The sequence below is a fragment of the Lepidochelys kempii genome, chromosome 11 (genome assembly GCF_965140265.1).
Source record: "Lepidochelys kempii isolate rLepKem1 chromosome 11, rLepKem1.hap2, whole genome shotgun sequence".
In the NCBI taxonomy this organism is placed as follows: Eukaryota; Metazoa; Chordata; order Testudines; family Cheloniidae; genus Lepidochelys; species Lepidochelys kempii.
Genome location: NC_133266.1, coordinates 10934517 through 10949640, shown reverse-complemented (window position 1 = coordinate 10949640; position 15124 = coordinate 10934517). Strand labels below are relative to the sequence as shown.

Here is a 15124-nt window from a genome sequence, read left to right as displayed (position 1 = left end):
TTGTACACTATTGTGACAGCACCAGGAAGAAATTCATAATTTTGTATTCGGTGCACAGTTTGAATGATGTGCAATCAGTAAGTCCTGGGCCACATGTAGGAGGATAAAAAGAAATATTGAAATATTATTGAGTATTCATTATTGAGTATTCATTGTTCAAATATTCATTGAGTGAGATGGGGTCCTATGGAAAAAATAGTATGTGAACATCTAATTAAACACAGTATCATAATGCATATACACAACAGGGCCAAACTGATGTTGCACAGGCAATCTTAAGACTAGTATTTCCTAACTTTTGAGTGCTTGACTTTACCAACCAGAACATGCAGAAGAAAAATGCTGCTTTTACCTACCTTAATTTAAATGAAACAAGAACAAAAACAGTTTCCTTACCTTGTCAAATTTTTTTTAAACTTTCCCTTTTCTTAGTGGTTTACATTTAACACAGAACTGTACTGGGGTCTCTGCTTCTGTCTGATTGCCTACTTCTGGTTCCAAATGAGGTGTTCGGTTGACTTCATAACTCTGGTGTTTGTAACTGTGAGGTTCTAGTGTATATCCCTTGAAGGGTTTAATCTAGTGTTACACTATAGCACAGCTGTCCAGAATTCAGCCAGAGGGCCAGATGTGGAATCCTAAAATAGGGGCCATAGCTGCTCTCTCCCTGTAACAAGGATGAGGACCAAGCTGACAAAATGGCACCTTTAATTCATCAGAGTTCAAACAAAAAGCAATTTTTACTCACCTAGCAAAGGTTGCAAGTTGAAGGCAATGTTGATCTTGTAGGCATTTAGTTTCAATTGGAAAAGATAAATTTGTGTGCAAATCAGCTATGAAGCCCTCTGAAAACTACTCCATTTTCAGTGAAAAGATTACCAGGATTAGCTCTTGTGGAGTGTCCATTACCTACCTGACATGATGGCCAGGGGGACCATTAGTTATTATTGTGTGCATATTAGCGTTAGCACTGACCCTAATTTCAGAATCATTAGAGTAATCTCTCTGTGTGAGAGACAGCCACCATACTGCCCAGGTGGTGACGCTACGTGAGGCGTTATGCGTAGTATCTCCAGGAATGCCTAGAAGAGAACAGTGAGCAGAAGCCCTAGCTGTGCTGTAACTATAATGTCATTTATGTAGTGTGCACAGGCCAACACAATGGGACCTGAGCAAGATAAGGACTTCATCGTTTGCTCCCTAGTGAAATTTTACCAGTTTTCCTCCCATCCCAATCAAGGGAAAATAGGCTTGAGAATTATATTGAATATAGGGCCATTTAAATGCTTTTGTGTCTTGTACTGGTGCCTAACAGAGTACTCCTGTCTTGAAAAAAGTAAATAACAGTATGAAAGTAGTTTTCATGTAGTTCTTCAGCCCACAGAAAGATTAGGTTTTTTTGCCAGCATAAGAATCAGACATTTTCCAATTTTTATAATGAGCCAGTTCTAACAATACATGCTCATGGTCAAAAATACAACACAAGATTAAAATGTACAAGGTCTTCAAGGGAGATCTGTGGTTGCTTAGGAAACTATACATGCATCTCAATAGATCTTTAATTTTTGGTTTATTTTAATTGCATTCTTTTGTTTTAACTTGTTTGCAAATGATATGAAAGCTTGATTTATTAAATGTTTCCTTATCATTTTTTTAAAATCCCAAACCACATTTTGATTCAGGCATGTTTGGCACCCTGTTTTCTGTCTTCCCTGTTGTGTTTGAACTTCAACATCTGCCCGATCAAAATGATTTCATGCAGTGTGGTCCGATATTAGAGTTGAAATATGGAAGGGAAATGAGAAAACAGGGTGCAAATGTGGCTGAACCAAAATGTTCTTCAGCATTTTCAAAATACTCGTGACATTTTTTTTGCCACTTTTGCACTACTTCATGTCCTAAGATGTTATGGGAAGATATCCCTGAAAATACGCCCGCTGCAGTTTGGCTAGAGCAGCAGCTCTTGGGGAGTAACAAATGAGAGATCTCCGGTAGCAAATAATGAGATGGTTGTAATGTGGCATCTCACTCTGCTTTGTGAGATGCCACAACGGCCTAAACTGCACGTCTGTAATATTGAGACCCAACTGGATCAAATCCTGGAGGGATAACTCATCTTTTTTCCAAGGTAGAATAATTTAGTTTCGTGTCTGTTTGTGTGGTGCAGTTTAGGGGTCTTTCGGATGAAATCTTAACAGGCTTAATCTTATTTGCTCTATACAGATGCTAAAGATCCCGTGACACTTCTTGTAACAGAAGTGGTTTGCCCCAGTGTTTTGGGCAAGAATGTCCTGCCCTCCCTTCTTTTGCAGCAGCACTCTGCGCTAGCAGGTTGCTGCCCTCCATCCTCAGTGGTGACAGTGTATCAGGGGTACTATATGTGAATAGTTTTGTATAGTGCTTTTGGGACCATTCAGAATGGAAGATGCTATGTAAGAGTGAAATATTATTTATGTAAGTTTTTCAGAAATCAGACCAAAAACCTAGAAGTGAGAAAAGGAAGCTAAGAAGGCTGGGCTATAAGAAAACTGCAGACTTCCCTTGCCTGGTGCATAAAGAACAGAGATCAGCTATGACATTCCATGGTTCTGGAGCAGTGTGTTCTAGTGGGTTATAAAAGGGGACTGGTAATTAGGACTTTTGGGTCCTGTTCTTCACTGCGCAACTTTAAGCATTTTACTCAACCTTGTTGTGCCTTGCTTTACCCGTCCACACAATTAGTATAACTCCTGCCTCACAGGGAGTGTTGTGGCACTTAGCATCTGTTAAGCACTGTAAGGTCCCTGGCTACAAAGTATGAGCAGAGTACTGTTATTATTATTGCAGTAGTAATGGATCTGGGTTGTACACAAGAAAACCAGACCATTAAAGCTGTGTGAGAGGTGGGGCAAGGAGATTAGATTTAGATATTACAGGAAAAACCTCAGTTTCTTATGGGGGGCAGGAAAGTGGACAAAGGAGTGTGGCTTTTCTGAGTGGAGCCTGCAGAAATGGGACAAGGAGGGAAATTACCAAGAGTGCGCTCTGTTGGACAGTTGAGGAAAAGGATCGATACCAGCCATGAATGAAGACACTTGCATGACTCCCAGCCTGTGTGTTCTTCTTAAGAAGTTAACTAGCTGATTAGAATTTAGGCAACAATATAATAATTTAATGGCACTTGTGTCTGTATCTTTCTTTCTTTTTTTTTTTCCATAGCATCCTCTTTGCAGACATAGAGGGGTTCACCAGCCTGGCCTCCCAGTGTACAGCTCAGGAGCTGGTCATGACGCTGAATGAGCTCTTTGCCAGATTTGATAAGCTTGCAGCTGTAAGTTTTCTATTATAATTCTGATTTTGGTTCCTGTTACACGATTGACATACTGCACCGGTTCACTAGATTTCTAACATTCACTGCCCTAAAAGGCAAGTTATTACAAACATGAAACGAAGTTTCATACTTCTCCATCTCTTTCTTTTTTCTTTTCCTTTTTGTAGGAAAATCACTGTTTACGTATAAAGATCTTGGGCGATTGCTATTACTGCGTGTCTGGATTACCAGAAGCAAGAGCTGACCATGCACACTGCTGTGTTGAAATGGGAATGGACATGATAGAGGCTATCTCGTAAGTAGCAGATTCCCCAGGGAGAGAAATTTATTCCATCTCTTAATGCATGAGGTAGCTAGCTCATTGAGCTAGAGGCCAGCAGAGAGAGGGTATATTTGGGACCAGAACTGGCACACAAATGGACCTGACAGTAGAAAGACGGAAGCTTGATTCCACTAGAACCATCTGGGGCATCTAAAATGCTTCCCCTCCCCGCAACTGGTGTAGGTCATCCTAGGCATGAAAGGTGTCAGTCCCAAAAGAGAATTTTTCAGCAAGGAAGAGGCATGTGAAAAGAGGGTTTCTAATGGAAATCTGTCTGTAACCTTTGTAGACCGCTGGTCATTCTGCAGTAGCTTGCCCCTTTGCTTCTTAAAGGGAAAAATGCTGCCTACTAACCTGATTTGAAAAAGGCCCAATAGGGTGCAGATGTAACGTGTAGGGGGAGGAAAGGCTTGGACAGGATTTTGGTGAAGCTACATGAGGACAATATGATATAGGCCTGTGCACCAGAAAGGCTCCAGCCACACCAACTTAGGGGGCGGTTAGGATCAGGGCACTGAAGGATGCTGCTGGTGCCACAACCATGGACGCCACTGCAAGCCTGAGGGTGCTGTAGCAGCTGCAGAGTGTGTACTTGGGATGGGGAAAGAGGATCGTATCCTAACAACTGCCACAGATCACCCTTTCATCCACCCTGTGCCAAGTCATCTTCCTGAAGATGGTCACAAGATCAGAGGATTTGTTTATTGGTGGGTGGACGGCTTCTTTCAGACTAATTACTTAGCAGCAAACAGTTGGGTTTGGCTGTTTATTCACAGATAAGCAGCCTGATGCTTCATTGCCTTGTTTTCAGTTGTTTACACTGCCCTGAGCGAGTGTATAAAGCCAACGGGTCAGAACAGTAGTGTTCAACACCTGCTTTGCCGTCCCTGTGCACAGGCAAAAGTAACTACACATGGGGCAAGGCTCAGCAATGATAAAGTCTGTTTTACAATGTTCAAGAGATCTTTGTAACTGTTAATAAATCTGAAACATTTTCCCTGTGTTCCTTAGAGTAGGTGGAGGTTGGGGGAGGCAGGGGGAGTGAGAACAGAAAATCACTTATTCCCGATTTAGCAAAGAATCAGATTGTTAAATGCCTTTCATCCCATACAAAGTGGGAGGCAAGCTTTAAAGGTAGAGGAGGAGTTATTTGTAAACCCTAGGGTACTAGCAGCCCAAGGTATTTTTTTCAAGGCAAGATGGGTTGCAATTCAATAAAGAAGCCTAGACTCTTCAGGCTTCATAGGGTATGTTTACCCTGCAATTAAACACCTGCAGCTGGCCTGTGTCAGCTGACTCAGGCTCATGGAGCTCAGACAGGGTTATAAAACTTTGCTGTGGACACCCGCCCCTGGGTCCCAGAATCCAGGCTCCAGCCCCAGCCATCTACACTGCAGTTTTGTAGCCCCACAGCCCAGCTGACGTGGGCCAGCTGCAGGTGTTTAACTGCAGTGTAGACATACCCTAAGTGTTACTCAGCTGGGCGGTGGGTTTACAAAGCCATCTGTCAAGAGCTATAGATTCTTTCAAGCCACTCACGGTAGAAAGTGAGACCTTTGCTGTTAAACATAATAGACCTAGTATTTTCTTGGTAGTACAAGTTGTTGGAAATTATTCCTTTTAGCATTTAATAAGATGCTGCCTAACCTGCCACTTCTTTGTACTCCACATCAATTCCATGGGATTCTTTACTACAGCCATTGAAAGTAGGTTATTCACAACTCCTTTTATATATATATCTCAAAGGTGAAAAGTGCAAGGAAGCAGCATGTAAAAATAAGTGAAGTACACTTATTTTATATATATATAATAGTCCAGGTATGCATTGTGTATGAAATGAGGAATAGTTGTTGCATACTAGTATTATAAAGAAGTCTCTTATGTGGAAATGCTGCTTTTCAAACCACATACTTGTGATCTGAAAAATGAGACAGATGTGTGGGTGTTTGTTTATGCCCTTGAAAAAATCCCAATAATAAGGATGTACTGTACCCAGCACAGTAAATACGTACCTTGAGACTTGATCAAGATAAAGTGGAAATTCAATCCAATTTACTGAACTGAAGGAGATGAGAACTGCAGAGCCTTTACATTTCTGTTTTAGATCCTTTAATGCTATAGGAGCTGATCCTGCAAAGGACTGAACACATGTTGGCTCCCAATGGAATCAGAAGGAAATGTGGACACTCACCACATCACAGAATTGGACCTATATTGAGTAGTTCCAGCTCTGAGCAGATCAATTAACATAGGCATAATTGGTTACAAATAAATATTCTCAAAACTAGATAGTGCGGTGCACAGAGGACACGTAAGTACCACGATGAGTACGTGGAAAGATAGGCTTCTATTTATGTATATATCTTTAAGAAAACAAGAGGAAAAAATAAACAGCCTGTGTTATCAGTTCATTTGGGAGCAATGAGACAAGGTTCAATGATAACACCATGGTAAGTCAAAGTATCAGGCTTTTGCCATTAGAAACATGTCAAGTGTTAGATTGTGAGGTCTTTGGGAGAGGGACCATATCTACCTCTATGTTTGTATAGCTCTTAGAACAATGAGGTCTCAATCCTGATCAGGCTTTTGAGTTGAAAATACCACTTTTATGAACTGCAGTTGGAAACCTTCTTAAAGAAAAGAAAAGAATAAACAATTGAAACCGAATTTGGGGAAATTTATTTTATTGACTAGTGTATACAACTGCTACAAGTATGTTGCCAGACCTGAGGTTGTGAAGCCCCGTATCAGGTGATTAGGGCAGAATGCACTAGCTTCTTGGAGAATTAACATCTCCCTTTCAATGCTGGCTCCTCCCCGAGATTAGGTTGTCTTTGCAGGAACAGAACAGGGCAATGGTCAGGACGATCGCAGTGAGTAGGATTTGCCTTGTGTACAAGACCCTGCGTTTTCTGAAAATACAGGATCTGGCCCATAGAATCAACTTCTCAGATTGTTCTCTGTGCCCTGCCCCCCTCTGAACCCCATAGACAACTAAGAGAACTGTCAGGTGAGTTTCTCTGTGAAACATGGGCATTCTGGTAATGATGTGATCCATCACCAACTGTAAGCCACATTTGGCTTTCTTGAGGCCATCAGACCCTTCGTAGGTCCCCCCTCCCCCTGAATTCCTAAATAGAATTTCCATGTGAAGAGCTCTTCAAGTAAACTTTTGCCATAAAAAGGAAAAACCCACCAAGTATGACCGTGATCATTTTGGGAGCAAACAGAGGATCCAAGAGCTCATTAAAATGAGAGTCTGAGTGTTTGTAGCTGCCCACTTGGAGTGAGTGCAGAAGATGTGGTTCTGTGGTTTGCAATGGCTGCAGCTTAAAGCTCAGTTCAAGGTTTCCAACTGCAGTGGATATTTCACACACAGATCAGGTTTCATCCATGGAACACTTGATGCCTGGTGCCATACAGACAAATTACGAGCTCAAAATCATTTCCTTTTTCTCTTTGCAACATGCTGTTACTTTTAATGAGGTTCAGAGAGCTGGGAGGTTATGTCCAGTTTTGGTATGGAAATCAAAGACCAAGACTTAGTGCTTTCACCCTCCCAGAGAATTTTTCCATGTGCTCTGAACTTGCGACCAAGTTGAGAGGACAAGAACTTATTCCAAGGACACCCCTATCTAATTAGTACTTTGCCTGGCTTATCAAAGTGCAGTACAGCCTGTCTGATTTCTGTAGCTAAAGAACTGTGAATGAGCAGCCCCTGTGTGTGTGTTTGAATAATTTCTAGGGAATTGTGTATTTTGTGCTCTGGGAGCCAAGTTATGTCACTGGATACAGGCACATACTTCCCAGAGACATCCTTCTCTTTCTGCATCTCTTTTCAGATTGGTCCGGGAGGTGACAGGAGTCAACGTGAACATGAGGGTTGGGATCCACAGCGGGAGAGTTCACTGTGGAGTCTTGGGCCTCAGGAAGTGGCAGTTTGATGTGTGGTCAAATGATGTCACGCTAGCCAATCACATGGAAGCCGGAGGTAAAGCAGGGTAAGTTGTTGCTTCACCAAAGCTGTCGTGAGTCAATCCACGTGACAGTTTGCTTTTGACTTGCAGGAGGGTTTTGGTTAGTTTGTTTGTCTGTCATAGGATGAGTGTGGTGCAGAATTTTTAATTTGGGCACTCACTGGCTAGTTTATTTCCTCTCAACCCTACACTTCTGTCCACAATAGGTCTGCAGTCACCCAGGGTGGACATGCCTTATATTGCAAAGAATGGAATTCATCCTCTTAATAATTCCAGTGAAATTGATGAAGTGACACCTGGGATTAATGTCTCTGTGTGATCCCTATCACAGTGGGTCGTGGTTAGAGAGAGGTGTAACCATATGCTAATAAATGTTTGCTGAAGATATCACCTGGTCATCAGAAGGAAATGTTGTTCCTGCTTTGGAACACCCTTCCGTAAGAGATCCAAATAAATGTACATTTCACTACCTTAAGGACCAATGGAAGACCAACTCCCTGACATAGCTTCCCCATGAGATTATTATTCTGCATATATTTCTACATTTCCTCTCCCCTAGGAGGGAAGAGTAGAAAACATAGATCATCTACTTGATTGCATACCTCTATAAGGCACCTGGATACTACAGTGATTAATGTGGTATAGCAAGCTAGATGCAGCCGAGTATCCATGGCATATGACTTTGTAGACCCATGTCTCAGTCATGTGTGTGTAATGTGTTTTGGTTGCTGAGCAAACATGTCTACTGTGTGTTAGAGCAAGCAAATTGAATGAATGAATGGCTGCCTTACATCCACCGGGACGCTTATTAATGGATGTAAAACTTGGATAATGTGTTTTAACCTAATTCTATGGAAAAATGTCAATGGGCCTGATTTTACTCCCTTTGAAAGGCAAGACAAAACTCCTAGGGGATGTCAGCAGCAGCAGCATTGGACCCTGAAATGAACTGTTTTTTCTAGCGCACAGAATCTGTCACTGGCAGGAATTGGCTTACTAGATACGTGATTATTAGAGCTGCCTAATGAACTCCACGATTTGCCTTTTGTCTCATTCAAGGCGAATCCACATTACCAAAGCAACCTTGAATTATCTGAATGGAGACTACGAGGTGGAACTGGGTTTTGGAGGAGAACGCAATGCTTACCTCAAGGAGCACAGTATAGAGACCTTCCTGATTGTACGCTGCAGTCAAAAACGGGTAAGAGCAAACAGACTAATGTATGTTTTAGGTGTTTTTGGCTGGTGGCCACTCCTAACACCTCACAGCAACCTGAAAGCCAGACTTTCCTGGCCAGTAGAGGATTCCCTCTATGCCAGGAAGTCCTCCAGTGCCAGAGGCCCAGTGTAACAACTTCTAGCATACCTTCCCTCCTGGCCCCCAGCACAGGTGTGAGTCTGGGGGAAGGCAGGGCATGGCCACCTTTGCACCTCTTCTCACCCTGTTCCTGCCCAAAGCACAGTTTGTCTGTACAAAAGAATCTGACCTTAGTCCTTTTTTTTAAGCACATGAGAGATTATTTTGTAACTGAGTTTTATGTTGGTGGAAGCTGGCAAATTATTAGCCTGAGAAAAGCAAAGTTCTCCATCATACCCCAAGCCAGGTTCGGCTTCGGCTGCAGCCGTGGAAGCTTTCCCCGCCTGCCCACTAGCGTGCCTCAGACATGAGCTAGCGGGGCACCTTGAATTAGTGACAGTGCTTCACTCCATGGTACATCATTCCTCAGTATGGTTCTGCCAGCCAGGTAATCAGTTAGGGCCTGCTTGGATGGTGGATGCCTGTCCTTGTGGAACAGGACTGAGAGTACTAATTCATTTCCCATAGATCACTTGAACAAGCAGCACAAGGTAACAGCTTTCAGTCACTATTGACTTGAGCTGGACTCAGGCCATTGTCGTAGGCTACAGTCTCTGGTTCTGCTGTGTCTCTCTTCCAACAAAAAGTGGGCTGTGTTGCAACTAGTCTCTATAACCAGTGTGTGTCCAGATTATGACCGATTTTAAGGTCAGAAAGGACTACCTTGATCGTCTAATTTCACCTGTTGCATAACATAGACCATGATATTTCACCCAGTATTTTGTTCGTCAAGCACCAGTGGACGCTATGTATTCTATCCGAAGTTCTTACCAGCTTGTAGCGATGGGCCTGGATCAAAACCCAGTTTTTTAGTTACCCTTAATCTGAGACTAATCAAAACTCTACTGTAGATTTGAAACCCCCTGAGCATCTGACAAACTGTGAATTGGATCTGAATGTTTATTTTGCAGCTGTCTCCAGGTCCATAATGGAACCCAGCAAAACACTATTTCAGAACAACCTCAAACTTTGGAACATCTATCCTAACTCACAGAGGAAAGAATCATAGAATATCAGGGTTGGAAGAGACCTCAGGAGGTCAGCTAGTCCAACCCCCTGCTCAAAGCAGGACCAATCCCCAATTAAATCATCCCAGCCAGGGCTTTGTCAAGCCTGACCTTAAAAACTTCTAAGGAAGGAGATTCTACCACCTCCCTAGGTAACGCATTCCAGTGTTTCACCACCCTCCTAGTGAAAATGTTTTTCCTAATATCCAACCTAAACCTCCCCCACTGCAACTTGAGACCATTACTCCTCGTTCTGTCATCTGCTACCATTGAGAACAGTCTAGAACCATCCTCTTTGGAACCCCCTTTCAGGTAGTTGAAAGCAGCTATCAAATCCCCCCTCATTCTTCTCTTCTGCAGACTAAACAATCCCAGTTCCCTCAGCCTCTCCTCATAAGTCTTGTGTTCCAGACCCCTAATCATTGTTGTTGCCCTTCGCTGGACTCTCTCCAATTTCTCCACATCCTTCTTGCGGATGATACTAAACTGGGAGGAGTGGTAGATACGCTGGAGGGGAGGGATAGGATACAGAAGGACCTAGACAAATTGGAGGATTGGGCCAAAAGAAATCTGATGAGGTTCAATAAGGATAAGTGCAGGGTCCTGCACTTAGGACGGAAGAACCCAATGCACAGCTACAGACTAGGGACCGAATGGCTAGGCAGCAGTTCTGCGGAAAAGGACCTAGGGGTGACAGTGGATGAGAAGCTGGATATGAGTCAGCAGTGTGCCCTTGTTGCCAAGAAGGCCAATGGCATTTTGGGATGTATAAGTAGAGGCATAGCCAGCAGATCGAGGGACGTGATCGTTCCCCTCTATTCGACATTGGTGAGGCCTCATCTGGAGTACTGTGTCCAGTTTTGGGCCCCACACTTCAAGAAGGATGTGGATAAATTGGAGAGAGTCCAGCGAAGGGCAACAAAAATGATTAGGGGTCTGGAACACATGACTTATGAGGAGAGGCTGAGGGAACTGGGATTGTTTAGTCTGCAGAAGAGAAGAATGAGGGGGGATTTGATAGCTGCTTTCAACTACCTGAAAGGGGGTTCCAAAGAGGATGGCTCTAGACTGTTCTCAATGGTAGCAGATGACAGAACGAGGAGTAATGGTCTCAAGTTGCAGTGGGGGAGGTTTAGGTTGGATATTAGGAAAAACTTTTTCACTAAGAGGGTGGTGAAACACTGGAATGCGTTACCTAGGGAGGTGGTAGAATCTCCTTCCTTAGAGGTTTTTAAGGTCAGGCTTGATAAAGCCCTGGCTGGGATGATTTAACTGGGAATTGGTCCTGCTTCGAGCAGGGGGTTGGACTAGATGACCTTCTGGGGTCCCTTCCAACCCTGATATTCTATGATTCTTGTAGTGTGGGGCCCAAAACTGGACACAGTACTCCAGATGAGGCCTCACCAATGTCGAATAGAGGGGAACGATCACGTCCCTCGATCTGCTGGCTATGCCCCTACTTATACATCCCAAAATGCCATTGGCCTTCTTGGCAACAAGGGCACACTGTTGACTCATATCCAGCTTCTCGTCCACTGTCACCCCTAGGTCCTTTTCCGCAGAACTGCTGCCTAGCCATTCGGTCCCTAGTCTGTAGCGGTGCATTGGATTCTTCCGTCCTAAATGCAGGACCCTGCAGTTATCCTTGTTGAACCTCATCAGATTTCTTTTGGCCCAATCCTCCAATTTGTCTAGGTCCCTCTGTATCCTATCCCTACCTGCCACCGTATCTACCACTCCTCCTAGTTTAGTATCATCCGCAAATTTGCTGAGAGTGCAATCCACACCATCCTCCAGATCATTTATGAAGATATTGAACAAAACGGGCCCCAGGACCGACCCTGGGGGCACTCTGCTTGATACCGGCTACCATCTAGACATGGATCCATTGATCACTACCCGTTGAGCCCGACAATCTAGCCAACTTTCTACCCACCTTATAGTGCATGACTGTCTTGTGTTAAAGCACAGGACTATTAGGACATCTGAGTTCTGTTCCCAGATCTGCCTTAGTCTTGCTGTCTTACCTTGAAGAATTCACTTGACCTATTTGTGCCTCAGTTTCTCCTTCTGTAAAATGGGAATGTTGATAAACATGGGCATTATGAGGTTAAATGCATTGCTGGTGACATGCTTCAATAACATGATCAATGACCACTATGCCTATACAAAATTAGCTTGAGATCATCATTTGCAGTTACATTCTCTCTGGAAGGGAAGCAAGCCTCAAATCGTCTTAATGCAAAAAAGGAAGAAAATCGATTCTCATCCTCTGAGGTGATAAGCTAATGTTTTGGTATCTATCTACCCAAGAGAGAAACCTCATTAATTATGGTCAATCTTCAGAAGATTATTAGAGTTTGCAGGGCAAGATCATTATGTCCCACACACCATGGCCTGTCAGTGGGCAGCTCAAGCCACTTGAGATATTTACACTTTACCCTCTTCACTGCTGCAAAACACACTTTTGGTGAGGGCCCATGTCCAGGGGAGGAAAGGTGTATTGATTTGTTACATCAGGAGAATACACTAAGTATCTGGTATGTTCCTGTGAAGATCTGTAGATCTTTGTTGGGACAAGTGGAATGTTGGTACTTCAAAGTATGTTACAACATTCTGCTGCCTCACGGTGGCTGCAGTGGAGACTTCAATAGAATTTTCAAAAGGTGTGATCAAAAGCACGCTCCACATTTGCCTTGTTATTGGGCAGAGACTGTCTTGTGGTGGAGTGGGACTCAAGAGTTCTGGGTTCGGTTACTGGTTCTCCAGCAGACTTCTTGTGTGACTCTCTGCCTAAGTCCCCTGTGGGTTTGATACTTCATTTCTTCCACCCTTTTCCTGTCTTGTCTATTGGACTCTAAGCTCTCGTACTATGTGTTGGTATAGAACATTGCACAATGGGGCCCTGGTCTTAGTTGGGACCTCTCGGCTCTAAAGTAATGTCGCTGCTAATAGTACTCTGCACCTCAGGGTCCCAAAGCACTTAATATTAAGACTTGCAATATCCATGTGGCTTAGGAAGTTACTATACTTAAACTGGGCATGAAGAAGTGACTTACCCAAAGGTCACAAAGACTAGTGTCAAGAGTCCAAGAGAAGAGAGGTGTCCTGAGTTCTAGGCCTCACAGTTCCAGCTTCCTCACTCTTACAGTTCACTAGTTTGTAATTGAAGCCCTGAGCTGGAATCTTTTACAGCTCTCTGCCCAAATTTAAATACCTATTTTAATAGAATGAAAAGCTTTTTCCCTTTCTCCACCCCCACCCTTCTTAATATTTTGCAGAAGTAAAGATGGACAAGGTACCAGTGTTTTACCTTTGCTTCCATTCCCTCTATTTTTATCTACTTTCTTGTGTATGATTTATTTAGTGAGGTTTTTATTGGAGTCCGTTCCAATAACCTCCATAAAATGTTCATCTGACTTAGTAATGGGTTCCTGTGCGTCGTGTCTGGGTTCCTGTTAGTCGCACACTGTTTATGGAGTTCTCATAACAAAGCTGAGTATGTATCGCATTGTGGCCCAGGGTGGCAATGTATTTCATGTTGGCTAAAGATGTAAATCCTCTGTTTTTTTTTCACCTAAATCAGGAACAGCAGATGTAGTGGCAGGGCAAACTTCCCTCACCCTCCACTGCTCCACACAATGTACCTCACCTCTGATCTTCAGGCTCCTTCCAGGGGTGAGAGTGTAGGTCTGTTTAAATCCTGGGCCTTTCTGCCAAGAAGGGTTGTTTTTGGTGAACAACACTTCATTGGACAGTTCGGTCACTTGGTGCCTGATTTCTGCAAGGTGGTGAACCCTTTCAAAACCCAGTTCAAGTGGAGCTGGTGGCATTTAGCACCTTACAGCCCAGGATCTCTGTTGATTGCACTGTCCATGTAACCCACACTAAGATAGTGTTGGATCTTTGTCCATCTCTAGTAGCTGGTTGACGTAAGAGGTTACTGAGTCTGCTACTGTTTCCAGTTAATGACATCAGTCCTTTAGCTTAAGTGGTAGAAGCTCATGCTTTTAGCATTGAAGGTCCCATGTTCCAACCCTGATGTCAGCCCAGGCAAGATCAGTTACATCTACATCAGGCTTTGCAAGTCTTATTTATTTTTCTAGAAAGCTATTTTAGTTGCAGTTATCACTGAGAGAGCTGTTTTCATTTTAAGCAGCTTCTAACTTTCTGAAACTATGACCTTTGGAGCTGATATTTTGCATGCTTAGTCTAAGTTTTTTGAAAATCTTGAATTTAAACAGAACTCACCTTTGCATGTTCCAATAAAATCAATCAGTGGGAGAACAGGTTTGCCTGACTTCAGTGGAGGGGCACTCCTTACCCCAGTGATTAATTTGGCCTAGCATGTTTATTTGCATATGCAATCAATCACGTATGCAATTATTATGCCAAAAAAACTGGGTAAATACAACTTTATTGTTGACACAAAATAAAGTAAGGGAATTCACAGTAGTGAGGCCAGAATTTCTGATAATTAAGGTGCACACTTGTGCACCTAATTTACATAGAGTTACCATGACTGCATTTTCAAATCCATGCAATGAGCCATTTGGATGAGCAATTTCCCAGTTTATGTGGGCACACCTCAATTGTCTGAATAACTGGCCTATAACTCCCACAGACACTGTAACTCAGCATTGTCAGGAGTATAGTTAAGGCATAAAATTAACGGCATACATTGTGATACCAAATTCCACTTACTGTTGCTGTGATGAATCATAACTTTGAATTTTCTGCTGTTTTGTCTGTTTGCATTCTCAGCTGTTAAATGAATTATTTGCATCTACATAGTTTTCTGTTGCATTGATTAAATAGGAGGAATGTAATACTTTTGTGTTCCAGTGACTTGTGTATATATTAGACTAGGTCCTCCTTTGAAAATAGTTTATTAAAAGGATGCTACCAATTTTTTGACATTGACTTGTTAAAAAAAATTCTCGTTTCTGATAGAGCAGTCTTTAAATAACATCCACAGAATTGAAAGTATACTTTGGGACTTTTCTGCTTTCCCCCTGATGCTTATAAAGATATTTTACTAGCGAAGGGAACAGGCACACCCAAGAGTTTCAGAACCAAAGCGGTTCAGACCCAACCCCCTCTCTTTCCTCTCCCTGCATATACCTGCCTACTGCCTCTTCAGTTTCACTA

At 42.9% G+C, this 15124-nt stretch overlaps 1 protein-coding gene across 2 annotated transcripts in view; it reads left to right on the top strand.

The window, feature by feature from the left end:
• The window catches only part of ADCY5 (adenylate cyclase 5), a 334442-nt gene that overhangs the window by 238756 nt on the left and 80562 nt on the right, over window positions 1–15124 (top strand). For both annotated transcript variants that reach the window (XM_073305114.1, XM_073305113.1), the window contains exons 4-7: window positions 3199–3310; window positions 3478–3605; window positions 7475–7633; window positions 8669–8810. In XM_073305114.1, the coding sequence (XP_073161215.1) occupies window positions 3199–3310; window positions 3478–3605; window positions 7475–7633; window positions 8669–8810 (541 nt within the window). The remainder of the gene's footprint in view (window positions 1–3198; window positions 3311–3477; window positions 3606–7474; window positions 7634–8668; window positions 8811–15124) is intronic.